The sequence below is a fragment of the Acanthochromis polyacanthus genome, chromosome 18 (assembly GCF_021347895.1).
Source record: "Acanthochromis polyacanthus isolate Apoly-LR-REF ecotype Palm Island chromosome 18, KAUST_Apoly_ChrSc, whole genome shotgun sequence".
Taxonomy (NCBI): Eukaryota; Metazoa; Chordata; class Actinopteri; family Pomacentridae; genus Acanthochromis; species Acanthochromis polyacanthus.
Genome location: NC_067130.1, coordinates 18604329 through 18631239, shown reverse-complemented (window position 1 = coordinate 18631239; position 26911 = coordinate 18604329). Strand labels below are relative to the sequence as shown.

General features: G+C 40.3%; 1 protein-coding gene across 7 annotated transcripts; it reads right to left on the bottom strand.

Annotated features, from left to right (window-relative positions):
• LOC110960823 (ceramide transfer protein) lies at positions 1 to 26911 on the bottom strand. Of its 7 annotated transcripts, none has more exons than XM_022208202.2 (19): positions 26258 to 26911; positions 24249 to 24383; positions 15980 to 16096; positions 15757 to 15822; positions 10603 to 10710; positions 10299 to 10434; positions 9456 to 9539; positions 9035 to 9192; positions 8829 to 8921; positions 8646 to 8732; positions 7027 to 7119; positions 6780 to 6851; positions 4536 to 4631; positions 4286 to 4418; positions 4118 to 4188; positions 3820 to 3948; positions 3600 to 3729; positions 2002 to 2138; positions 1 to 1894 (listed from the first exon to the last, which is right to left on the bottom strand). In XM_022208202.2, exons 1-18 carry the CDS (start codon positions 26366 to 26368, stop codon positions 2011 to 2013), a joined length of 1947 nt encoding a protein of 648 aa, XP_022063894.1. In that variant the 5' UTR covers positions 26369 to 26911; the 3' UTR covers positions 1 to 1894; positions 2002 to 2010. The 7 variants fall into 7 exon arrangements, with proteins under 7 accessions (XP_022063894.1, XP_022063893.1, XP_051794155.1 ...); XM_022208201.2 differs by having other exon boundaries at positions 10299 to 10437; positions 26258 to 26910; XM_051938195.1 differs by lacking the exon at positions 15757 to 15822.

Below are 26911 nucleotides of genomic sequence, written 5' to 3'. Positions count from 1 at the left end.
TGGAGGATAAACTTATTTATTTCACTTTTTAAACAGGGCAGAACAAGTGCCATATTGTTGTCACAGTACATTTATAAGTTGATCCCACAGCGTTAGTATGAACAAATTATTTACAAAAAAGAAAAAGAAAAGGATTCTAATTACATTCAGCTTTAACAACATGCCAACAACTGTATGAGAACTGTTAGCTTTAGGCGAGAGAGCTTCAGCCTGGAGCATCATATGGCTTCACTTCACCCACATCTGCCAGCTCTAAAATCAAAGGCGGAAGAGTGAAGACTGATAAAATGGCTACAAATCACCGGCGTGACCCCAGGGTAACATTTTGTGCTGTCAGCAGGTGAAAATGCGACCGAAAATGTATTCTGATGCTGTCTGCGTAACAAAATGAAAACCATATTTCTGTGTGCTTGGATCCGTTTTAGTCTGCGTTTACTGGAAAACAAACATCTAATAAGGAATTGAAAGCACAATACTCCAATAAAAAAACATAAATCAGCAAGAGTAGAGCCTTACTAACAGTCCTGCACATGTTTTATCAACATTTTCAGACAGGAAATGCATGATGCAAAGATTAACAGAGATGTTTAACTGCACATGTAACAAATCCCAGAAATACTGACGGAAGCGTTGAGGTGTCAGCGGCTGACGGCGAAATGAATCCGACATCTTCATAATACTAAAAAATATCCTGCAAGCAGCATGTCGCATTCATTCAGTAACTATGCTGTCAGACACGACGTAAATAGACTCTGAAAGACACTGATAAGGGGATCGTAGCCGCGAGGCACTTCACTAGTGATTTCCAAGGCGCTCTACCAGCACCCTGTCCCATCTCAATCTAGAGTTTCAGGTAACACTAAGGCATTTGGGCTCAAGTCACAAAAAAAGCTTTGCAGACCTTCAGCGAAAATGTTAGTGACACTATTTACAGTTCATTCAAAACATGTGCGATGACAGTAAAAACATGAAGCCGAGCAAATATTGTACATGAACAAGACATAAGTGACGATGTTTGGCCTCTCCTTCAGCACCGGTGAGAGGTGTTTTCATGAGAGAGACAAAACGGTGAAGTCTCACATCATCGGGGTCATTGGTTAATGACAGCCCTCTGGACTTACTACTAACTAATCATTTATGTTGTTTTACAAGCTGGGAAACAGTGAGCAGCTTCAAAGAAAGCTGAAAACGGTACTATTTATGAATATTGGAAAAATCAACACAAAATAGGAGCTAAATATTTCAGTCTATTGAGTGAGATTTTTGTTTGGTTTTTTTTTACAAACTTCTTACAGAACGTACATACATTTATATATTAACACATTTGTCCTAAACTGTCCTCCTATGTGAGCATGAAAGATGTGGCTTCAGGAGCTGCTGCTGCAGCCGGAAGAGCAGTAACAGGCTCACCCACATGTGTTTGCATAAGAATATACACTACTGTTCAAAAGTTTGGGGTCACGCAGACAATGTCACGTTTTCCATGAAAAGTCAGACTTTTATTCATGTGCTAGCATAACTCCACAATTAGCCTTTCAACACCATTAGCTAACACAACGTAGCATTAGTCATTTACCACATTAACAATGTCTCAACTGTATTTCTATTTATTTAATATTATCTTCATTGAAAAAAAAAAAGCTTTTCTGTCAAAAATAAGGACATTTCGAAGTGACCCCAAACTTTGAACGGTAGTGCATCTCACAGGTCAAGATTTGGTGTCAGGCTGATTCTGAATGCAGCAACCAGCAGCCATTTTCACTCTTCCTCTTACACCGGGATGAACTGTGGCTCAGAACTGGGAGGGGGAAAATCACTGTGAGGAAGGAGTTTCTTCATCTTGCAGATGGCAGATCCTCAGCTTCAGATGCAGCTCCGTCTTCATGTCTCAACACTGAAACGACGCAGAAGCAACGTGTTGTCATTTTGCAGCATTCGTACGTACTCAGTAAACACTCAGAGCAGTGACAGATGTGGACATAAAACCAGATTAGCACTCACCGGTCAGTCTCAGAACAAGATGGGCTTGCTGGCAGTCTTCTCCTGCACGTAGGAGGTGAAGCGCTTGAGGAATTTGGGGTACTCCCTCTTCGCCACAGCCCTGAGCACTGAGGCCGGAGCCCAGCCTCCAGGATTCACTGCACAAAGACACAGGACACCGACTTTACCAAGCAGGAAGGCCTCAGTTAATAATAACCACTTTAGAGCACATTAGGAGTTGTCACACCGGCTTCCAAGGTCAAATAACATGAGTTTTAAAGAGGAAACACCCCAGTGGACGGTTAAACAAACAAACAAAAAAGAATCCTTCACTAAATATGTGCTGGTACATCCTTCCTCAGGATGTTCTGGGTCAGAGTGAAGCCAAACCAAACAAGAAAGCTCGAGAAAGGAAAGAGTCAATATGTGGTAGTTTATTTATATTCATGCACTAATCCATAATCATACAGTGGTTTTATTTTGTAATAGTGGAATTTGTTTAAAATATAATATTTTTGGCCCTTAACCTTTACATGTAAAATAGTACACTTCAACAAAAACTACATCACAGGGTCTCAACTTTTATATTTAAGTCCGTCAGGTGAATTTCTAGAAGAAATAATATTGTAGAGTCTTAACCCCAATATTTAGAACATTTGGGTACTTTTGCATTATATACAATACTGAATACAATATTCACCGAAACAAATAAACTTAGGAGGCAATTTTAATTAATTGGGTAAACATCTGTTGTTTTTAATGTTTCCAAATAAACAATGTTTTCTGCAGGATGCACAGAGTTCAGTAAAAGACCTTTAAAGACATTTTTATGCCATGTTTCACAATCATAATTCCCAGTGTATGAAAATATAACGGAAAACCAGTCGAGACCATATGAACTGTAATTACTTCACAGTAGATCACTTTTTCTAACTATGGCAGCATATAATAATATATTCTAATGCTAAAATTAATTGCCAGGTTAAAATGATAAATTCATTGAAGTTTTTCAGTAAACTTCTGAGATAGTGAGTGTGTAACATAGTGAGCACTAGTAGAGCGTTTGCTACAGATTCAATGGTGCTGAACTCAAACACCAAAGAACAGGACTGAGCAGCCTCCTCACTCACTCACTACTGTTACAGATACTCCAGCCTCTTGACAGGCAGATATACTATTGGAAAACACAGGCATGGAAATATATACACTGCTTTTCAAAAGGTTGGAGCCACTGAGAAATGTCCTTATTTTTGAAAGAAAGGAACTTTTTTCAATAACAATAACATTAAATCAATCAGAAATCCAGTATAGACATTGTTAATGTGCTAAATGACTATTCTAGCTTCAAACGGTTAATTTTGAATGGAATATCGCCATAGGGGTACGGAGAAACATTCCCAGCAACCATCACTCCTGTGTTCTAATGCTACATTGTGTTAGCTAATGGTGATGAAAGGCTGATTGATGATTAGAAAACCCTTGTGCAGTTATGTTAGCACATGAATAAAAGTGTGAGTTTTCATGGAAAACATGAAATTGCCTGAGTGACCCAAAACTTTTGTACGGTAGTGGAAGCTCTGTGTGATTTAATTTGAATGTCGCTGTAGGTGGACACTCACCATTGGCGACGTAGGTGATTTTACACAGGATGTTGTCTCTGCTGATCTCTTTATCTCCCTCTGGTGGGCTGACCAGGGTCTGACAGATCATGGCGATGTTGATTTTGGCACGGACACACTTGTTGGTTGGCTGTGGACAGGGAGGGAGCATAGAATTAACAAAAGCGGCTTCTCTATATGGAAACATCTCGATGACGGGAGCCTAAAACCGATCGCTCACCTGCGCATCCTCGTGATCCACAGAAAAATTACAAACCAGCCAGGTGTCTGGGTCATTCTCATTGTTGGCCAAGATCTTCCTCATAGCAGAAAGGTACAGAACGTCTCTCTGAGATGCAGGCCACACCCGCTGAAACGCACAATGTTTTTTTTGTCATTTAAGATTCCAGTGATTAAACACAAAACGGGCAGATCCATGCTGATCATGTGTCATTTTGTCTGTGACCATGAGTCGAGCTTGGAGCGGCTGTACAGACCAGCAGTGTGTCTAAATGACCATATTAATCTGTAGTTCTTACCTTGTGTGTTTGATACACAATTGCAGCGTTGTCTGACAGTGTCTCCACAACGTTGAAGTTTTCAATCGTGGCTAAAAGAAGCAAACACACGAGCGTTACAATGAAGCAGCATGCTTAAATGGGACTTTAAGAGTAGGTTATCTGAAACTAGCACTGGCTGAAACCTACTCTCCCAGTCGTTGCGGTAGGTGGTGTCCCAAAAGTAGTGGCAGACCTCGTGACCAGTCACTCCTTTTACTGAATGAGTGGCCTTCAGAGGGTCCAACACAATCCCATTTTCTTCCACCTCTCTTCTGTACACCTGTATACACACATCACATTTGAGTGAAATCATTCCATATTCACATTTTCTAATGAGACTGTTGCTATGAATGCAGACTAGATGCTGTACTAGGCTGTTTAAAATTGCTCCTCGCACCTTCATTTCTCCCTCCTCCACAACCAGCTGCCAGTTGGCATCCCCGCCGACATCCTGCAGAGAGTAGGTCATGTGACTCTGCACCATCTCCTCCACCTACAACACAAGGCCAGCGACAGAGAGAAAAGGCGGTATTGATTATGACAACTTAATGACATCAATGATTCATGACAACTTGAAAAGGTACTCGGGTATCAGCACGGGGAGTCAAAGTGAGCCGAGAACTAGAGACAACGGCTGAAATGCTGCCCAAAAAGCTGCACCTGCTGAACTTTATATATATTTTATACCGACAACAGAATCTCCTTAGGTAACCCATCTGTGAGGCACAAAAGTTAAATGACAACATTGAAGATGGATTAATGAACATATCACTTTTGTAAAGTGACACGTATGCATTTCTTAAATCAAACATAATGCTCCCTCGCGAGTTAAACAGTGTGCTCTGCTGCCAAAAAGCCTCTCATCTTCAGAAGCTGATTAGCTGCACTAATGAGCACCATATTCAGTCTGGCACTAATGTTACCAAGTGCCAGGAAGGCCTTCATCCACAAATTACACACAACTGAGAACAAAAGAGCTGAAACAGACCACAGATACATGCAGGTCAGCACCAGGACATTTAGAAGAAAAGACACTAACATTATAAAGGGCCAGGGACGTGGATTCAGGCAAAATGTAGGAATAACGACTGAATTTAATACGAAAAGGGAGTCTTGTTTTACTAAAGAACAGAGTGTTATATGTGCACTGTGTGACTGAACCTCTACAGTCTGGTAAAAACAGATAAACACAGTTTTTCCTACTATCATGTGATACACAAACAGCACTTGTAACTATGGGAACCGTACACTTCAAGCATAGCGGAAATTATGTAAACTGCACTTAAAACTCTTGTTTTTGTGAACAAAAACAGACAAACTCAAATGAAACTTGGGAGGAGAACCTGGCTGCAGCCTGCAAGAATGGAGCAGAGTTCAGCAGCAAATGTTCAACCCAAATTCATTACTATGAGGCTACTTTCACATCTTTTAACCTTATAGAATGATTACATTACATTATATGTAACCACTATAATATAAGTCAAACAGAGTTATCAATGATGAAGGCCTGTTGTGCAGTATAAATACAGTTTATACTGTTCAGTTTATATATTCTGCATATATCTTCCCTTTCACATCATATTCTCTGCTCACATTGTCATTTATGCCTAACTCTATACTGACATTAATCTACACGGTTCAAAAGTTTGGGGTCACTTAGAAAGTGTAGACATTGTTAATGTGCTAAATTACTATTCTAGCTTCAAACGGCTGATTTTGAATGGAATATCTCCATAGGGGTACAGAGGAACATTTCCAGCAACCATCACTCATGTGTTCTAATGCTACATTGTGTTAGCTGATGGTGTTGAAAGGCTCATTGATGATTAGAAAAGCCTTGTGCAGTTATGTTAGCACATGAATAAAACTGAGTTTTCATGGAAAACATGAACTTGATTGGGTGTCTCCAAACTTTTGAACAGCAGTGTATCTTTAAAGTGTTATTTATTGAGCACATTTATGTTGCTTACAGCTTATTCTATTCATATACTTAGTATGTTTATGCCACTTTGTTTACATTGCTCCTTCTGTTCATACTGTATACATCTTAGCACATTTATATTCAGTTCAACTTCATTTACATCATGCAAATTCACCATAACTGTCATCTCGCAGCGCTTAGCATAGTAAGCGACTGTTAAAGCTGTTTTACTAGACACTTTACCTGCTTCTTCTGCAGTGCTGCTTAGATGCTAAACTGCACTTCCTTGTCTTAGTACTTGTACTCTGTGCAATGACAAAGTTGAATCTAATCTAAACCATGCAGCAGGTGGTCTAATCATTATTTCTAAAGTCATGTACTGGCAGGTCAAACATTAAACCCTGCCTCTTTCTGCAAGCTGCAGCAACTTGAAACCTTGTGGCCACAACGCTTTGTGTACCAAAGAGGTCAACAGTAGAATATTTGTGTTACACAGGTGACCTGGCAGCACATTGTCTCTGAACATAAATTATTATTTCCCACACAAATACAATAGGAGCTCATGCTTCAAGCTGCCACAGTGACTTAAAGGCCCTTACAGAATATTCTTGAATAAACTCATGCAGTTTCCAGGGATTCAACAGTCATGCAAACACAGTGTTAATTTTAGACAAGTGGGACAGTGGAAGAGTGAATGGCTCAGCCTTGGCAGCGAGTTACCTCTGCGCTGAATCTGTGGACGTCATGAGGAGGGGCCCTGACTATCAGAGCAGGGGAGGACTGACTATGAGGCTACAGGGAAAATGAGAACACAGAGGATGATGGACCAAATAAACGAAGGAAAACAAAGTCACGTAAAATGATGTGAGATATAAGAAAACACCAAGGAAGAGGAATAAAGGGAGGCGAGACCGGTGGGATGATTAAAGGAGCTTGTCGAGTTTCAGAGAGTGAAGAGTTTAACAACCTTGTCAGAGAATCTGTGTGTGCCGGTGCTGGAATAGACGTCTCCAGGGGGAACGGGGCTGGACCTCTGTATCCTCGTCTTCTCTGTTTGACACTAGACACAAACAAACAGAGGTAGTTTTATTATAAACTGGACAGAGAGGGTAAAATTGGTTTACAATTTAACTTAAGATATTCTTGATAGGGATGGGCATTGTGGAATTTAAACGGCACTACTACAATCACCGAAGCTACGGTTTGTCAATTGGCTACTTGAAAAAAAACTAGTTCTTTTAGTAATTTTCTATGAATTTTGATTGTTTTATTGACTCTTTTTGTAAAATGCAATCTCCCTCACTCTTTTCTAATCAAATCCTACTACCACTTTTTCCTTAAAAGTCTTTTTACTGGGCTGTATTAATAGTTTTACTTAAGAAAAGTAACAGTTACCCTAAAAAGGTGACAGTAAATCACTCTAAATCACTTAATCTGTCCTGCTTGGGGCACTCTGAAACAGAATTTGGGAAAAACAGCTCAGATGACGCTCTGACCGTGAATGCACCCCGTCCGTTTAACCGCGTTTGTGTAATTTGGTTCTCTCTGTGTGTGGGCTCTAGACCACTAGCATACATAGCATTTGTGGAGCAACCAGAGATAAACTATGTGGTAGGACCGCCAGTAGGGAGTACTTTTCAAAATGAATAATTGCCCTCCAAAAATGCAGGCCATTGTATAAGGCAGCAGAGTACTAAATGGAAGCAAAGTTTACAATGTTAAAGAGCGAAGTGTAACTGGAATCTCCAAAGCAATCTCCTTTTCTCCTTGTTTTTTGATTGTTCTCTGACTTTGGTAGCAGCTTCAAATTCGATGTAGAGATAGCTGAATTCACAGCACAGCTTTGTGGTGAGTCTGTCAGACGCTATATTGGTTGTATTTTAGTGGTACTGAGCAGCGTCTATGAAGCGACTGCTGGTTAACTTGTAGTCTTAAAGAGTCGAGTTTCTGTGGCTATTTCAGAAGAGAAGCAGAAAAATACATAAATAAGAACATCTCTATTGGGATTTCAGCTGTACTTAAACGCAGTATATATGAGCACACAGGTGCCAAAGTGCCTCTGTGTTGACCACTGCACATGCCGAGTGATTTTTTTACGGAATTGCTTGCATTAATTTAGGGTGTTTTTAAATCGCTGTTAAAACACTTGTGTGTCATTTTTTTGTATATTCATTGTTTATTTCAAATCTTTCTTCCTACTGGGGCTTCTTGTCAGGTCATCACTGTAAATGAGAAATTGTTCTCAACTGATCTTACCTGGAAAAATAACAAGTAAATCAAAAAAAAAAAAGTGCTGACTAGTTTGACCCACTTCTGGATTTGAAATACCGAAAATGCATCATATTAGAAACAGAGTTGGTGAGAGAAAATGGGTAAGATAACATTTAAGAAGCAATGTTGAATAGGAAATCTATTTTCCTAATTTTTTCCAGTACTGTTAGCAGAATACATAACATCAGAACTAAAGAACTAATGTCTGGTCTTGAATAATTTTGCCCCAGGGGCCTGTTTAAATACCAGGTTTTGCTACTGGTTCCTACTTGGCTGGTATCATTTTATAAGAACCGCATCCGACCTTTGGCTTACCTGTTCTTCTATTTTGTCCTGTCTGTCAAGAGCAGCTTCAACTGCATCAAAAAATTCATCCTCATTGATGAGGCTGTTTGGACCTTCCTGCCAAAAAAAACAAAAAAGGGAACATTGCTCGAAAAGTTCTTTTACAAGCCACGACTTCTGGTGCATTACGGACGAATTTCACAACTGTATTACCTCATAATCTGGACCGCCAAAGTGAGACTTTTTCTTCAACTCATTGAGGGCTGATTTATAGCCCTCCTCTATTCTTCGCCTCTTCTCCATCTCCTACACGCAAAAAAATTCAGTCGAGGAAAAGGACATTAGAAAAGATCCGTTCTTTCAAGCAAACAGATGAAATATGGGTATTTTGTCACTGCAGCAATCCAAATTTTACAGACCTTATCCAGTCTCTTCTGCCAGCTGTCTTCTCTCTTCACCATGAGGTCAATACAGTGTGACAGAGTGGCTAAGATCCCAGCTGTGGTTGCCTTGAATGTGATGGCCTCACCCTTGAAGTCTATGCCATTGATTCCCTTGGGACTCAAGGACTGGAACACTGCATGAAAGAGAAGCAGAGAGCAACGGTAAATGTACTTAGAAACACCAGATTTCTATGACGAGTGTCACGTGTCTGCTGGATCAAGTCCTGAAGTCCACGATTACTACTTACAAGGTTCAGAGTTTATATTATGAAAAAATAACAGTTTTATAAGGTCTAAACATTATTTTTTCCAATAATTTTTTTAATAACTGTTTTTGTCCTCTCAGAGAAATACTTAAAATTTGAAAACAAGCAAGAGGGAATTACCCATGACTCACATTTTTCTTTACTGCCATTGTTATTGTGCAGAAACTCTCCATCTGTCCTGGTGTTTGGAAAGTCATCTTCATCATCTTCCACGACTGAAAAAGAAAAGAAATATTCAGAGGGAAGACAAAACAGGTAGTTGTTGCACAGAAGCCTTCTCTTATAGGACCCTTCTAGAAGTCATGGCTCCAGGACAGGGCAGCGCCTAGTGGCCCATTCACAACTTAAGCTACAGCACAGCGCACCATCAGACTGACAGATCTCTGCTGTGCTGGACAACATGACAATGGTCTGGTTTCATCTTCAGAATAGAGAGAGGGTGAGAGAGGAAAAGGGAGAGAGGAGCAAAGAGAGGGAGGTGAGGAGAACAAAAGCAGGGCTTCATTCACTGCGGTCATCCACAGGCGCCCAGCGCAGGCTGCCATGAACAAATGTTCAGCCAGCCAAGACCGGGTGAGGGTGAGGGGGATGTAGAATAACTGCTCTCTGAGTCACAACACACATATAAACACATTCCTTATAAGATACAGTGCAAGGGTCGCCTAAACCCCAAACATTTTTATAATGTACATATGGAAAAAGATAGCTACAGTTTTTTTCCAGTTAGTGCTTTAGTAAAGAAAGCCAACTTATTAGATTAATTCTCATTCACTGCTTAATTTTGATACTTTTTCTTGAAAAAGGGTGAACTAATTAATTGATTGGCTGACTGTTTCAGGCTTCAAGCAAACCTAAAATGCTGCACAACGTTTTATTTTAAGCATTACATGTCCAAAATCGCCCCTAAAAACACAATGAGATAAAACCGGATAAAAGAGCTGTTTAGTCGGAGTACACAGGTGTGCGGTTCTTACTTTTGTCTCTCTGCAGCTCATCCTTGGACACGGCATCTGCACAGCTATCGAAGTATTTCTGAAGTGTGTCCACCTGCCTGCACAAGATATCTCTGAATGTCTCCATCTCTGCCAGCTTCTCTCTCAGGCTGTGGCCCTTCTGATCAAACAGTAAAGAAATAAGAGCGATTAAGGCTTTTGTTTACATTTCCATGAACGGCTATGCAAAAACATCTCTCATGCATCCCTCATCCCTCATGTGTGCATATACAAACTGAGGCCAACAACTCCCTTGGCTAGAGTAAACACTAACCGGAAAACTCACCTTGAAGGATGATGTGGAGGTGGCAGAGTAGCCGCTGGTGGCTGAAGTGAGAGACAGCATGGAGCCGTGTCTCCGCAGACTGGACTCGGAGCCATATCCAGAATCAGCCTGGAGAAAAACCAAAGGAAACAAATCAGTGACGCTGCCACAGAAGAGTCGAACCAAACAAAATACATTCATGATCATTTAATTATCATAGATACAATTACTCGTTTAAACACGAGTTGTAAAATACAGTAAAACAGGCCGGGTGAGATTCAGAAAACAGACAGCAGTGACTTATTAAATCAATCCAGTGACACAAAACAAAAGCTCAACTAGGACTAATTGTTTACTTAAAGTGATCCAGTTAAACACAGGCTTCTTATGTGGCACTTCACATCACTCAAGAATCAGATTCATGTCATACAGTTGTGGGTTTCTGTTCTACTGTTTTAACCCTCTGAAGCACAACACGTTTCTGGATGATTATCTGCTGCTGTCACATTTTTATTCACTGTGGGTTCATTTTTCACTGCAATACAACAGAGGAAACAGAACTCAAAAATGTCTTCTGTGCAGTATAAGTTATAATAAATAAACAAAACAAAACAAAACTTTTAAAAACCCGGAACATGTCGTAATGCAAAACATTTTTCCATGTGCCCACTGGTGTCACCAACACTCAAAACTCAAACACATGGTGGCTGTATATATTATAGAGATTTCACTGCTTACATTTTAAATGTGTCTCTTTATTGAGACTGAGTAAGTTCCTGAATTCTTGTGATGGGTCTGCTGCTGAGTCAGTTATGTCTTGTCAGCTGTGTTGAGGAGCGCAGATTAGTTTTTTTTTTGTTTTTTTTACAGAATTCTGGTTAGAAAACAGGCTGCACAGTAGCTTGGTGATTAGCACTGTCGCCTTGCAGCAAGAAGATTCCGGCCTGGGATCTTTCTGCATGCAGTTTGCAAGTTCTTACTGTGCGTGGGTTTTCTCTGAGTTCTCCGGCTTCCTCCCACAGTCCAAAAACATGCTGAGGTTAATTGGTAATTCTAAATTGTCTGTAGGGGTGAAGGTGAGTGTGATTGTTTGTCTGTATATGTAGCTCTGTGATAGACTGGTGACCTGTGCAGCGTGTCCCCTGGTTTCACATTAAATCAGCTGGGACAAACTCCAGCTCTCCATGACCCCAATGAGGATTAAGCAGTGTACAGATAATGGATGGAAAGGATGAGTCATGTAGAATAATCAGATTAAATGAAATGTCACACCTTTAGGCTTGGATTGGGTTCATTTTTGTCATGCATGATTAAATCAAGATCAGTCAGAGAGTTGAAAATGCATCGATTCTCTGTTTTGACAGTTGCTGGCTCTGAGAAATGGTGTCATTTTGATGATTCTGTAAATAAAACATCTTTTAAACCTGCTGGTGAATTTTGGGATTTAGAGTTTCTAATCAATGTGGATTACAAATTATTGTTGTCTCTTGTTGGAAAACTAAATACATTATATTAATTAATGAAATACAAATCTTTACTTTGTGGTACATTCAAGCATGCATTAATATTCCTCATGTTGTAATGAAACATTTCGAAAGGATACAGTGCCATCAACAGCAGCACTGCATGACGACTTATTGACGTTGGCAGCACAACTGAAACATCCTCTGACTTCCCGTAAACCTGACTGGTTCCCTTTCCCTTTTTACATAACTGCCAGGGCTTCAAAATAGAAGGTCGTGACAACCGAGAGGAGAAACAGAGACGTGTCGCTTTAAGAGATGTTTCCAATTTCAGCCACCAGAGGGCATGAAAAGTAAACGCACATGACCAGCATTTATAAGAGGCAGGGTAACTGTCGGTCAATGACCAGGAGTAGCTTTGCCTGCATTCACATGGATTTCAGTCACCGCTGCTCACCCTTTAGCCAACATATTGCTACTTCACTGACTTTACCAGCACAGATAGCTCTATCTGACTGTTTGCATGGGGGCTGTTTAATCTGTTTGACAGAAAGAAAAAAAACAAGCAAGCAGAGACTTTGTTGCTGCTACTGGATATGCTACAAATCTGAATATACTAAATAATAGCTGCAAAAGATACATTTATCAGATGCTAGGTCTCCTGTCGACAGTCTCAGCTCTACAGTACAGACATGCACATGCTCTTAAGCTGCATGCAGCAGGTAAAATACTGCGCAGCTGTTTTTAAATGTGCCGGGTGATTAAAGGCCCAGCGAGCACACACACAACTGACTTTGGACACGAGGAGATAGAAAACCTGCTGCTGATAAACATCCTTCTGCCTTGAGCAGAAATTCACTTAGTTTGCGTATTTCTCTTTCTTTTTAGAAAAATGTAATCAAATCACCAGAAAAGATGGCCTTACATTACGTTATCACATACAATGGTGGAAAAAAAGTTTCTGGACACTCCATGCATTTGTCAAACATTGCATTTAGAATCAGTACAGTCACAGCCACAATATTAAACAAATCCTAAAAGTAAAAGCTTAAAATTGATTGGTTCCATAAAGATACAGAAGAAATTGTGAGTCTTGGGTCATTTTGGCACCAGTAATGCACTAATGAAGGTCGTGCTTTTTGTTAAAATAGACATTTCTTTTGTTGCCGTGCTTCAAGTCTATATAAAGTCAACACATTTGAAAGTTCTTCAGAGACAAAAATGGCTAAAACAAGGACAAAACAACAAAAATTTAGAAGAATTAAAAGCCGTAATTCAAGAAAAGCGCAAGATTACCCTTCAACAGTGTGAAAGGCTCATGGGGAACACGCCGGCCAGGACTAGAGCTCTACTGCATGCTAATGGCAGGACTATTAAATATTCATTTTATTATGTGTTGGTTTGTTTACTTTTTGATCAATTTTGAACACATTCTCTGTTGTTTGTTGACTTTGATACCGACAATGTTGAGAACTGACATACTGAAACGCTCAAGAATTTACTTTTGTTAGTTTTTCTTGTAAACAATAAACAAAAAAGTATCATTTGTATTTTGTTGGTGTCTGTCCAATGCGGCCGCACCTTTTGAAACACAAAAATGATTTTTCCACAAATATTTCAAGATATTTGAAATTGTGCAACATTCTAAGGGTGTCCCAAAACATTTTTCCACCACTGTATAATTACTGTAAAATATAAAAACACAGCTTAAAAAACAGTAATGGTATCCTAGAAACATGTGTTGTTATGTATTTCGATGTTCCACTTTTTCAAGCTTTAAGATGACTGCTGCAGCTCGCTGTAGTGTGTTATGTCTCCCTGGAGACGCTGGCTGCTGAGTGCCGTGAGTAACGAGGGTTAGAAATGGAAGCAGGGCCTTCTAGGAAGGAGAGTTTTCGACAGTGACTCATTGTGGGTGGGATAGCCGGGTATGTATGTATGTGCACAAGAATGACTCCCTCCTGCTCCTTTCTGAGTCACCGGAGGAGGGGGCAGTAGAAGGAGGAGGGGGGGATTTCCCAAACCAAGGACCACGAGTGAGCAGCATGTGTTTTGGCAGCAAGACTGAAGGTGTGGTGACAGCCTTCGCTTCGTCTAAGTCAAACAGACTCTGGCTCTGGCCACTCTGGAGAATGTCTGCCTTAGATTAAGATATTCAAACCAACACTTTCCGTATATTGTGCACTTATTTGCTCATATTTCTTCTCCCTCTTGGATTAATAACAAGGCTATAAATACTACATGTCACTGGGGAGTGCTTTTAGCAACAATGCGAAACAACTTAAAAATGCAATTTTGTTCATTTGCCTGCATGTGTGGCCATAAACGCTGTGTGGGTCTTCTCAGCCCCCATTGTCTTTTACTCAGCGGTCTGCAACCTGCTTCCTTTGTCCTTCACACTGAACAAACACAATGGCTGCTACGTCTGCTCTCCCTGCACTAGAAGGCTTTTCATACTGCACGTAAACCACAGGCTTGTAGTGCAGCAACATGTAAATTCACCCTGCTCTGATATATTATGCAAATTCCAAGAAATCTCCTTACTTTAGTCCAGATCTGTTTGCCTTACCCTCAGGAGAACTTAACCCTCTGAACCCCAAAACTTGCTGCCAGGTTTAAACTGCACGTTATTTTGTAAACAGGTACCAAAATTAAACAGTTTTTCAGAGGCAGAAACTGTTGCATTTTTAAGTTTCCAGTAGTCCTTGAATTGGTCACTGTCCAAGTGACAATGCTACTTTCAGATTTGTCTGGAAAATGAACCAAATCTAAGCTTTAAAATGTGACCTTTCACCACATTCACTTCGCTCTAAATGTCTCCTACCAAAAACAAATGTTGTGCTCTAATCAGATTCTGAAAAAAATGAAAAATTCTGCACTTCTTGGCACCAAAATGTTGTGAGTTAAACAGCTCTGACCAAGAGTGAAATTGCAAAAATTCGGGGACTAGTCGGGTGAAGTAGGCTGAGCTGCAGGTTGTGTTTTGACAGAGTAGAAAGGAAGGAAGTACGGAAACAAACCCAAAATGTTAATAGTGAATTATCTGTAGTACAGTCAATACTCACTTGCAGTATTAGTAATATGTGTAGGCTGATGGAAAAATGCTGCGCAGTTTGATTTTATTTTATTTTGTTAAATAATCAGAGAGTAATTCAACTTTGTTTTTTGTTCGTGGTTTATGGCATTATAACTGTCATACCACACAGAGGATATTCTTGAGTTCTTCTGGCCATAGTTGTGTTGTTTCCACAAAGGTGCAGGACTTTATATTGCAGTGAGAAATTAGCTCACAGTGAGAAAAAAAAAACATGACTGGTGCAAATAAAGCCAGAAACTGCTTGGGGGTCAGAGGGTTAACTTTTTCGGGCTGGTCCTGGAAAAAATTATTTAAACAGAGTTATATTTCAGCTGTGTTCTTCAAACAGCTTCATCAGCAAGTCTTGTAACCATTTTCAGAGTTAAGTGTGAAATGTCTGTATGCTAACTCTGTGCCAACTCCAAGGTTAAGATAACTTTGAGCTAACCATGCCCTTGTGTTTAAAGCCATTACACAAGTCATGCACCGATAGTGAACGATCCACACAGAATACATGCAAAAGAATTCATGTAAGTTACTGATGTACTATCACGAACACACATACTATCTGTAACAGTGTACTATGCTAAAGACAACAGAACTCCTACAGTCCTACAGACTTGTCAACAAACGCACCAGTGGTGGAGGGATGATTATTGTTCCCTGGACTCCTCCCTTGTCTCTCCTGCCTTCTCTGATACTCTAATAGAAACACACACACACACGCATTCAGTAAACACACACATTCACAAATCCAGTCTTGTATGAAATGAATCGCATTTGCTGTAAATGTGACATGGATTTCTTTTTTTGACACAAGCATTTTATGGCCTGCTGTGCTACACTGTGCATGACTTACCCTGTGCACCTCAATGGAGTCGATCCACTGGTGTCTGTGCTCCGGGTCTTGAGCTCTGAGGTACCACACGCTGTCATTCACACTGATGTCCAAGCGGCACTCGTCAAATTCATGAGGCTAAAAAAAAAAAATATACACAGAGAAAAAGGAAACAGGACAAAAAATGAGGTTAATCAGTGTGTGTGATTCTGTTAAATGAGGCCGCTTATGGAAACTCAGCTGGCCGGAGATCTGCGATGATACTGCCACATTGCTCCTAGCGTGCTTTAATGTTCTTTCCATAGCAAATCTCTTTTTTGGACAGGGGAGCAGAGAGGCATATGTGTGAGGTGGCCACCCATGTAAATAGCGATTAAAATGACACTGAAAAAGCAAACTGTGAATCTCTCCCCTCTATGTTACATGGTGGGCGACAATCTGTTCCAGAGTCAGATTTAACAACTGAACACATGGCAATCCACCACAAGCTCAGTGATGTGAACTGGATGTGTTTAATTTAGGCCAATCAGTATATCTCAAAGGGATGATAGACAAAGAACGTACCAGAGGCACAGAGGCCTCCATTTTCACACCGAGTCCCGCAGGAGGAGCAGTGGCAGACAACCGGCCTCTTAAAGTATTTTGCACAACGGAGCATATTCCTAATAGCCCTCCAGTGTACGCCAAGCATTGTAAAACTGCTGTGCTGGTTTGATCATCACCCACAGTCTGTTTGTGTGTTGGTGTGTGTGTGCTGGGAGAGGACAGAAGTGGTGATTACCTGCATTTACTAAATGCATTGGATCCTCTGAACGGACACTTCAGCCGTGAGCCTCAAGGCTAAACTCACATCACAGTGAAAGAACAGGCTGATAGATGAGCGCAAGTGTGACTTGTTCAAGCACAGTCAAGGGCGAAGGAAAAAGAGGGATGGCAAATTGGAAAAAAACTGAGCAGAGACTGCAGTGCAAGAAAAGAAAAATCTCCTCAGATAAGAGACTTCTACCTTCCTATGCCTGCCACAATAAAATAAACACATCTGGAATCACTGGTTCAGCATTTTGTGATGAACAAAAACGAATATCTTTTAAACACTTTCAGTCAGACAGAAAGAGTACAGATTGAAATCACCAGCTGTAGTCTTTAATTCATGCAATCACTGATTTTTTTGGGGGGGGATTAGCGAATCAATAACATTACTGTGAGGGAAAACATTGTAATGATACTTCATTGATTATTCCCATCCACCAACTCTATTTAATCTATACAAGATTACCAGTGCTTAAACCGTTATATTCTGTGAGAAAAGCTATAATCAAACAAGCACATAGTCATTTACAACTGCAATCTAATATGACCCAGCGGATGCAAGTGCCCTGAGACGGCCCGAGTCCAAACAATTACCAGAGACTGTATTACTTCAGCGTGTTGGCAGGGTAACAAATGGGCCACTATAGTGTCTTTAAGGAGATTTCATTGCAAGAGTGTGACTTGGCTATGTTGCCTGGCATCTGGGCTGCTCTGAGGCCAAGTGTAAAATGCTCCGTGTCAATAATGCACAGCAGGAGACTGAATACGAAAAGCTTTCCAAATGCGATGCTCATTTAAGAGTTAACGGCGGCGCTTGCGTAAGATCAACAGCAGTCACAGAGACAGATGAGAAGAGGAAGCACAAGCAAGGAAGGAAACAACCATGATGCATCCTTAACTGTGCATCAGTTATAACAAAGAAGAAACAGCTGACAACTTCAACATCCTCATTTTCTGTAAACCAGGGACTACACTCTTCAGTTTCAGCATAGATCGTCAACTGATGGGACTAAAAGTAGCAAGTTTACATCCACTGTCTCCAGTTTCCAATGATTCCTCTAACTCTAAACTTCTTAATATACATGGTCTTTACATGTGTATGTAAACTTGTTCACAAATGGTGGAATCGCCACACACACGGCTTGTGTGTAACAGTTTTGTGTTAGACGGGATTTTTGTGCCATTTGGTTGCTAGGAAAGTGAGAAAACTGGTTGCTCTTTATCACCTCTGGACTACAGGGTCGCGGCTGTACTGACTGGTAAGCAGGGCTGAGGAAAGGAAGAGTTTGACAGTACTGGGATCCAAGGCAACAGCAAAGAATAAAGCATCACTGGAAGGCTACTTTTCAAGACAACATGACATGCTAACAATCAACTCAGTCTGGGCCCTGTGTGAAATGCAAGCAGACAAACAATGTATGGGATATCTAGTTTGTGTGTGGATCTCACCAACTAATTTGCTAATCAATGCTCCTCTATTGAGAAGGAATTGAATATATTAGGATTATGGACAAAACAAGACATTTGAGGATGTCATCGTGAGCTTTGGGAAACACTTTTCGGCATCTTTCACCATCACTGACAATGGATCAATCATTAGTTGCAGATCTATTTGTGTGTATACATGTGCATGTGTCTGTCTTCTTGTCTTGTGCATGTCTGTGTCGGTAGCTGAAATAACAACTACAGAAACAAGAACATAGGGGTACATATAACAAAACCAACATGAGTAGTCTTCAGTATCTTTCAGCCTTCTGTGTCCAATCACAGCAGGAGCAGACATACAGACATGGATAGACATACAGATACACAAATGGATATCTGTGATGTAATTGCAGTGGAGCACTTTCGATCCCAAGACAGATCTATATTCTGATCTTTTTTAATGGGTTTCAATGAAAAAAAGGAACCAATCAATGATGCAGTAAGCCGTTATTATTGCTAATTGTATCTAGGGAAAAAAAGTAAATTGTGACCATTAGGATATGAAAAGGATTTCAACTTCATAGACGATGCTTTAAAAGGCCAGTGTGTGTGCAACAAAATTAACCAATCAACGGTGTGGATGACACATTTAAGTCTTGCTCACTGGTATACAAAGCAGTCTCCCATCAGAGCAGCTTTTCCTTTAATTTGGGGCACTGTGTTGCCATGCTTGCCTATTTTTGATGCTGTGAAGCCTTTGCCTGCAACTGTTTCTGATGTCTGTCTCACGCCTCCCTTTGTGATGGGTCCTACAGTAGCTTCTATTTCTCTCTTATCACTGTCAAAGTCTTTGGTACTGGGGACTCACTTGTGTCTTTTGTTTGCTTTGGATAGTTTTCCAACTTAAAAGCTAGGAGAATAGAACAAGAAAAGGGAGACACAACATTTATGAGATCATTTACTATTTTGTGTAGTGAGTCATATATTATCAAAATTAAAAATGATGGCACAGAACAGTTTCACCCCGTCTCTATTCTCTTGAAACATAAACTTCCCACTCGGCTTCAAAAAGACTCCCTTTCTGTCCTCTCCCTTCCAATGTCTTTTGAGCTGGTGTACGTGTCTGCAGTCACAGCCTCCAGAACTGAAAGGCCAGGAGCACAGAAACCCTTGAAAATCACAGTACAGAAAACATGGACAGGCAACACAAGGAAACCCTACAAAAGCTGCACTAGACCTAAATGTATTGCACAACTAATTTTAACAAATTTAAAGAGTATAATTACACCCTAAGCAAAGGAGATTCTGACAAATACAGTGTCTCATTTCTTCAACATTATAACTAAGATCTAGTGCCAAGAACATCTTTCTGCTGACGCCCTGAACACTAAAACGGGATCCCTCATCGGGAAACATTGACTCACAGAGCGGTCAAAGTGAAAGACAGGGAAAGGGAACTCTAAATAAGCGAGGGTGACCATACAAACAACATTCTGTTCGTCAAATTTACACATACAGAATCAAGCATGTGGTTCCTGACCCTCCTCATAACACCCTCTGTAGAGGAAGTCACATGCTGTGAGGAAGAGTCACATTTCCTGGTTAAAGACACTTGGCACATTTCCACAAAGCCTGACGTCACTTGGACTGGTCTGTTTGACCTCCATCTGAACTCTTTTCCTTCTCTCTTTAAACATTACAGGTGGTGAACTGCAACAGGCACAGTGTCACAAAAATCAGATCGTTGCAGAACTTAAAATAATTCTGCATCCAGTCTGTACTACTCGCCGATTTCAGCGAGCGAAGGAATCAAAAGTAGGTCAGTGGGCTCTTATTAACTGACCATGGATCTAAAAATGGCAGCGGTGCTTGTCAGCCTTTGTAGGTATCGTTGTAAACCCACATTGGCACCAACAAAAAAATCACAAGCACCTGGACCTTGGAATAACATGACAAGACAGTCCAAGTCCAAGTCAACTGCCAACACACAGTCTGATGTTTGTTCTTGTTTGCCACCACTTTCAAAAGATCCATAGCTGTTTTGCTGTTAAAACACCCTGGAACAATGCGCTGCAACAGCTTTCTCCAAGTGACAAAACAGAATATCTGTTGTTTCAAATCTGCAGTTAAGGTTCATATACATTTATTTGTATGTTCTTAAGATTCAATTATATTTAGTGCATCAAGTCACAGAGCCAATAAAAAGAAATGGAATGGTCAAAGTTGTACTGACAGATTCACAATGTTAACTCCTGCACTGAGAAACATTTAAAAAAAAAAACTTTCACCTTAAACCTTTAACCAACCAAGGTAACATTGCCTGGTAAAAAAAGAAAAAGAAGCAGAACACCCTTTCATTCATCAGGTTTGTTCTCATAAGGAATGCTTAGAGACTACAAACAAGCTTGTATGAAATGAAAGCTTGCGTAGCTCCATTTTCATAGCGTAGTCTATTAAAAAAGGTTAGCTTTTGCTTGCACTGCAACTTTTTCTCAGAATGGAGATTTTGAAAGATGCTTCATTTGCTCGGCACCAGTAAATTAATTTCAATCATTAAAAACACAAATTACTAGTGTTCATTTAGTGTTCCTTACAACCTGCTACATCATAGTATTGTTTTACACTTACTTAGCTAGATGTTTAGCTAGTGACACTTAACAGATAAAACTACACATATAGTCAGTCCAACATTTAATTGTGAGCTCAGGTATAGTTGGTTAATGTATACAAACCTGTCCCCAACACTAGTTAAATAACCTTAAAACCAAGCCACAACCTAACCATCTGTGTGCACACATGCGTCACTGATGTCCTCTAATAGACAAATAGCACTACAACTCTGAAGATATCTACCAAACAGCAAATAATACAGTCTCCCAATGTAATGAGATAATCAAGGATTTTACTTTTGTTTTTGTCAGCTACGAAGATGAAACAAGACGGGCATCATTCTTATGTGGTTGATCACAGGCCTCAAGAGAGGGGATCTAAATCTGAAACTAGTGGAGTAAAAATGAGACCAAACTGAATTCTTTGGTGAGCAGAAGCCTCTTCCAACTTTTCAAAGTACATAAAAGTCAGATGATAATGACAAACTATAGTCATTATATGCAGACAACCAAACAACAAACTAGAGAACATCCTGTGGTGGGATTACCCCACCCGTCCATGACACACATGCACAGACAGACAGGCAGATGCGCGAAGTGAAAACAATATCATTACACCATCAAGGATGTTAATCAAGGACAAAACTATGAGTGAGTCGATGAGTTGCTGATCGTAAGCCGCTGTATGTAGAGAACAAAGGGAAATGAATTATTAACATTAATTGCATTTCAAAGTGATCTGACTAAGGTTTCTAAATACTGAGTCAGTGATAATGTGGACTTATTATAAGCTGTGTTTGCTTAGTCCTGCCTAGTGCTAATGGGGAAGTTATGCATCATTAAAATTAGTTCTCTGTGTACGCATACACTGTATACTGGTTATAATACATTTGCTGAATGTTATCCAGTTCAGTGCCATCCACTTTCATAGACAAAAAGTCATTATAAACATAACATAGGAGGGAGGAGTGGGCCGCCAGCAACAAGGTGTAGAAGTTATGTTTAGTCCATTCCAATCTTATAACACTGTGACAAAATATTGTTTTGAGAAAGCCTCTGTGCTCTGGCTCTAGGTGTTTTAAAATGAAGAAATTAAATTACAGGTTTACCCACATTTCTCAAGTGCGGTGTCCTAACGGAAACCTGTGAATGACTCATAGTGCAACGAAGAGCACCGACTTCCCTCTGAAGCAGAGTGTTTTGGCCAACGCAAGTTGCCTGAACAGCTAAAAATGATTCTCTGAATCTCTGGAACAATAACAAAGATGAACAGCGTTCTTCCAAAAGCTATTTCCTATTTTTATGTTTTGATGATGGCAGTGATTAAAAGCGCATATCAGCTTAAAATCTCTAATAGGCGTGTTATCGAGTTAACATCTGGTTCAAGCCATAACACACGATAGAAATGATTTTCATCAAACCATTTAGTGACACCTCGAGCCATACAAATGGGGGCACTTCATCCTGGAAAAGACCGCCCACATCAGGACGTTTTGTCACAGGACAACAGTGATTACTCAGTACAACTTTGTATTGATTTGTAGCGACCCTTGCCTCTGAGGTGACAAGGGCACCCAAACCAAAGAAGCATGATTAAACCTGGTGCCTTTCCTTTTAAAATCCCCACCTACACAGATTGGCCTTTTTAAATAGTTTATAATGTCTTTTCCCATATTTTATTGCTTTCCTTTTCTAATGTTTAATTGCCTTTTTTAATGTTTTGCTGTTGCTGCATTTTTGGAAAGGACCTCGTAACTGAGATTTTCAAAGGTGGTAGAGAAATGAAGATCAACATTATTATTAATTTGTCACGCCTCTTCAGATGGCAACATATGTACTTTCATATCTGGGCCTATAACTGAAATGACATAGTAATAACCCTCAAAATTGTAAACACTTGGTTTGTAAGTAAAGTGCAAACGCAAAGATGGATTATAACAAAGTGATCTGATGCAGTGAAGCAGATTTCACAACAACAGATGAGCTATTGCATACTACTGACTCTACTGTATCATAGCGCCTGTGTTTGAGAGCTTAAGAGTCACAGAGAGAAATGCTGGCAAAATGAAAACTATATTTGAGGTGGAAAAAAAAAAAAAAAGGCAACAACTGTCTGTGGACAACCATCGCCAGCTTGGCATTTCAGTATTTATGTCCCACACTTACGAGGCATATTTCCACTGGAGTGAGAGGTGACTACAGCAGCACCACATGGAGGTTAATATTTACATATGCTGGGAATGGGTGAAGCTGAACAAACACACCTAATAGCAAAACCTGTCTAGAAACAGCAGCTTATTCATTTCCCTTGTCACCGTTTGGAGAGACACATAGTCGGTGACTGACCTGCACTTCCCCTGAAACATGATGAAAGGTGAAACGGCGTCAATATCCACTACTGAACACTGTTGACACATTTGGATTTCATTTTTCAGTGCTTAGCAAAGCGTGACAGATTTTTGTAATCTGTGTGACAGGATATTATTCAAAATATGATGAGCATGAGGGTGTCTGCTTCAATTACTACATGTTCCTAACAGTTTGGAGCTGTGTTTCCAGGTCTATCCTATACAATGACACAGCATTAGGAGTCCCATGATGGAGCTTCCAGTCAAGTGTTACCACATAGCATGCTGTTTTTAAACTAGAACAGTCATCTGATGAGCCAGTTATCCTCAAGCACAACTTGGGACATAATCAGTTCTTTGTAAAATAAAATAAAAAAATAAAGGCTTTCACCTATGATGTGAGAAATTCTGTGGTAAAAATCTGAACTCCTTCATGAATTGAAAAGAAACATATGGAGGATTCCTGACATCTGGATCACATCTTACATATCAGATGCCAGACTTCTCAAAACCATGTGAGAGGCTAGAGGAAAGGAGAGGTGGTGGGTTGGGAGGCTGTGGAAGCACATGACAAAATCTTTGCTCCAATTTTGACTGCATATTAAAGAAAGATCCTGCAAAGTTAACAAAATGTCACTTTCAAAAACTGGTCACATAAAAGCCAAAGCAGAGTTTCATATTAAAAGGTCAACCCAGTGCTGAAACAGCAAAAGAGAGTTTGTTAACAAACAAAAAACTTCTTTTGTGTTCTTGCTGAAAGCTACTGAGTGTTTTTGGAGTTATGTGTCAATTTGGAGTGAAATGTCAGTCCTTTAAGTGAAGTTGTTTTTCACACACAAGCTAAACTAAATCCAATGTGCAGCATACAACCAGATCCCATTGTCAATGAGAAGTAAATAGTTTTTATGTGATTTGAACAAAATGCAAAATGGGGAAAAGGTTTGGACAAAGGTGAAATTTAGTTCCTCTCTCCTAGCTAAAATGCAACCTTCTTGCACAAACAACAGTGTTCATTCTTGTTTTGTGAGGCTCAACACTTCACAAGTTCAGCAGAATGCTAAAGTATTACTACTAACAAAGAATCTCAACGGTACTCACAGTAATAACGGCTTTGCTAAGGCAGAGGGAACCCCGGCAGCCGTACTCTGTCTCATCCTGAGACTTGTAGTAGCTCAGTGTGTTGTTTTTCAGCACAACCCAACGGTCCTGCCAGCCATGGATGTAGTTTGTCCACTGAAAAGAAATCAATGTTATCAATACCTGTGTACGCTGATGCATAGGAAAAACACAAACACCTACACAATGTCATGGAATACTATAGCTTTGCAATAATAAATACTATCATACAACCGCTTCAGTTTAGTGAGCAGTGGCTAAAATGGTATGTATGGTATTTTGTGGTATGTTTGGAGGCTGCACTTTGTGGTTTTCTGTGGCAAGTTGCCTACCTCATGTTCACTGTTTTTTATTCTATAGTGGTGTAGTTTACTACAGAAACTAAAACCACAGCCTCAGTAAATCAGCTCACAGTTGAAACAACACATCTCTGACAGTGCCAACAGTCAAAATTTGAAGTTTTTCTATTACAGGACTGTTGCTTGCTTTTCTAAGGAAACCTGAGTTAGGACATGTGAGATTTTATGTAAAGTGTAGCCTCATTAATCCTCACAAGACTATGACGTGTGCACGGCTTAGTATGATTGAACAGGTGAGCTTTTCTGGATGTGGATCTGCTTAATCTCTCAATATGCTTGGTTAGCGGGTCAGCACGCAATCTGTTTGGAACCAGCCAGTGTTCAGTCAGATTAATACCACATTAGCTTGCTAGCAGCTTAACGAGAATTAAAACTGGTCAGTTTTCCTAAAACAGGGCCTCACACAAGTGAGCAGAAGCATATGGCAAAATAGGTTACCAAGACTTTGTCTAGCCATAGACTTAACAGTGTGTTGTTTACCAAAGAAAAACAGAACAGATCAACCGTAGCTTGCAGCATTGTTATTCACATAGCGCACTCACTTCACAAACATAATGTACTTGTACTGGTGTCCCAGCAAATGTTTTCCTGCAGCTTGCATACTGTTGTCAAACCAATATTTACAGTCTAGCTGGACATCTGCCTATAACACATAACACCATTTGCTCCATTCATATTGTGATTACAGCAGTCATGGAATAGGAATGTGCACCATGTCAGCTTTTACCTTCTAAATTAGTCTTTCAGTAGTAGGACTGCAACAAATAATTATTTTACACTAAGTATCATAGTGCAAGTACACTAAGCAAACAGCTGGTAACAGGATTGTAAAAATGTTGCCAACTGGTCCACAATACAGGCTTTAAATTAATATACAGGTCATTCACTGTTTTAGGAAATCAATCAACTCCTCTTAATATTTCACAAGGGCAAAAGAGGAAATGTACCCAACTCTGCAATATGTACCCTGTACATCCATTTCACTTTTATTTCAGTGGGGGCTTTCCCTTTGCTTTAGTGGGGCTTACCACTCTGGTTTTGCTCCTAGACTGATTTTGGATAACCCTTCTCTCAATCAGACATGCCATGATTTGCCATAACATCAGCCGATTGCCTAATTTCTCCCTGATATGTAGACAGGCGCCTCCCTGGCAGTTATGCCCTTAGCACTTGACAGTATGACTGTTGGTTCCATGTGAACATTAGGAGGGGACACATTAAGCAGGTAACCCAGCGTTAAACACGCCATTTTCTGCTTTCTGATGAGTTTTTAGGATCCAATTTTGGCCTTTTCTGCAACAAATTGCAGTGAAATTATTTTTCAAGTGAAGGAAAACACAAAGATCAGACAGCAGGTGACAATTCAAGACAGAATGGAATAAAAAGCTCTAAGATATTCTGTAATGCTTTCGTTAAACCAACTGTAAATCAACTTATACGTGTCAACACATATAGACATGTTGTATTCTTCTGATATATTCTATATCTTTTGTTTGTTACGATTTGCCCCTTGACAAATCAATGATGTTCATTTTAATTTATGTATTATACAAATATTGAAGTGAAATCTACATCTATGTTTGGCAGATACACTGACCAGGCTGGACAGATATATTCTGTTTGGTGTCTTACCTTGCTGAGGACTCCACTGAACTCGGCGATTCCAACGGGATGTCCAGGCTCCTCTCTCGGTTCCAAGTCCTCCTCAGACCCGGAGGAGTTCCAGCTCTGGTTGTCTGACATTTTCTATTTGGCTAAAGCTTGAAACAAGCGACAAGACCGTGGCAAATGACACTGACACGTTAGATTAAAACCGACTACCTTGACATTAGTGACAGGCAAAAATGGAGCAACAGTTCACTGGATCATGCTGTGTTATTATCGACTGGCTAATAGCGCCCGAGTGCACATGGAGTTAATCCAAATATCTGAGCGCTTGATGGGATCGACAGCTAGCTCCCTAAGCGTTAGTTAGCAGGGGAAGCTCTGTGGTCAGAGCGTCCAGGTAAACGTTAGCTGAGCCCGCGACGTTAGCTGTCAACTCCGCTCGACCGCCCCTTTCCTTTCGGCGGACGTTGAGTCCCAGAAGTAGCACAGAAAAAGATGAAATGAGGATGAATGTGCTCCGGGAAGCTTCAGCAGTCAGAGGTAAACCTGTCGCTGGCTTTCAGAGAAGCACCGTGGCCCTGGCGGCGTTTGTTTTGCTGTGTGTACGGCTGACAGCTCTCCAGCTCATCGCCATGTTCCACTGACGTCTGGAACTTCCTCTAGCTGCTGCTCAGCGCG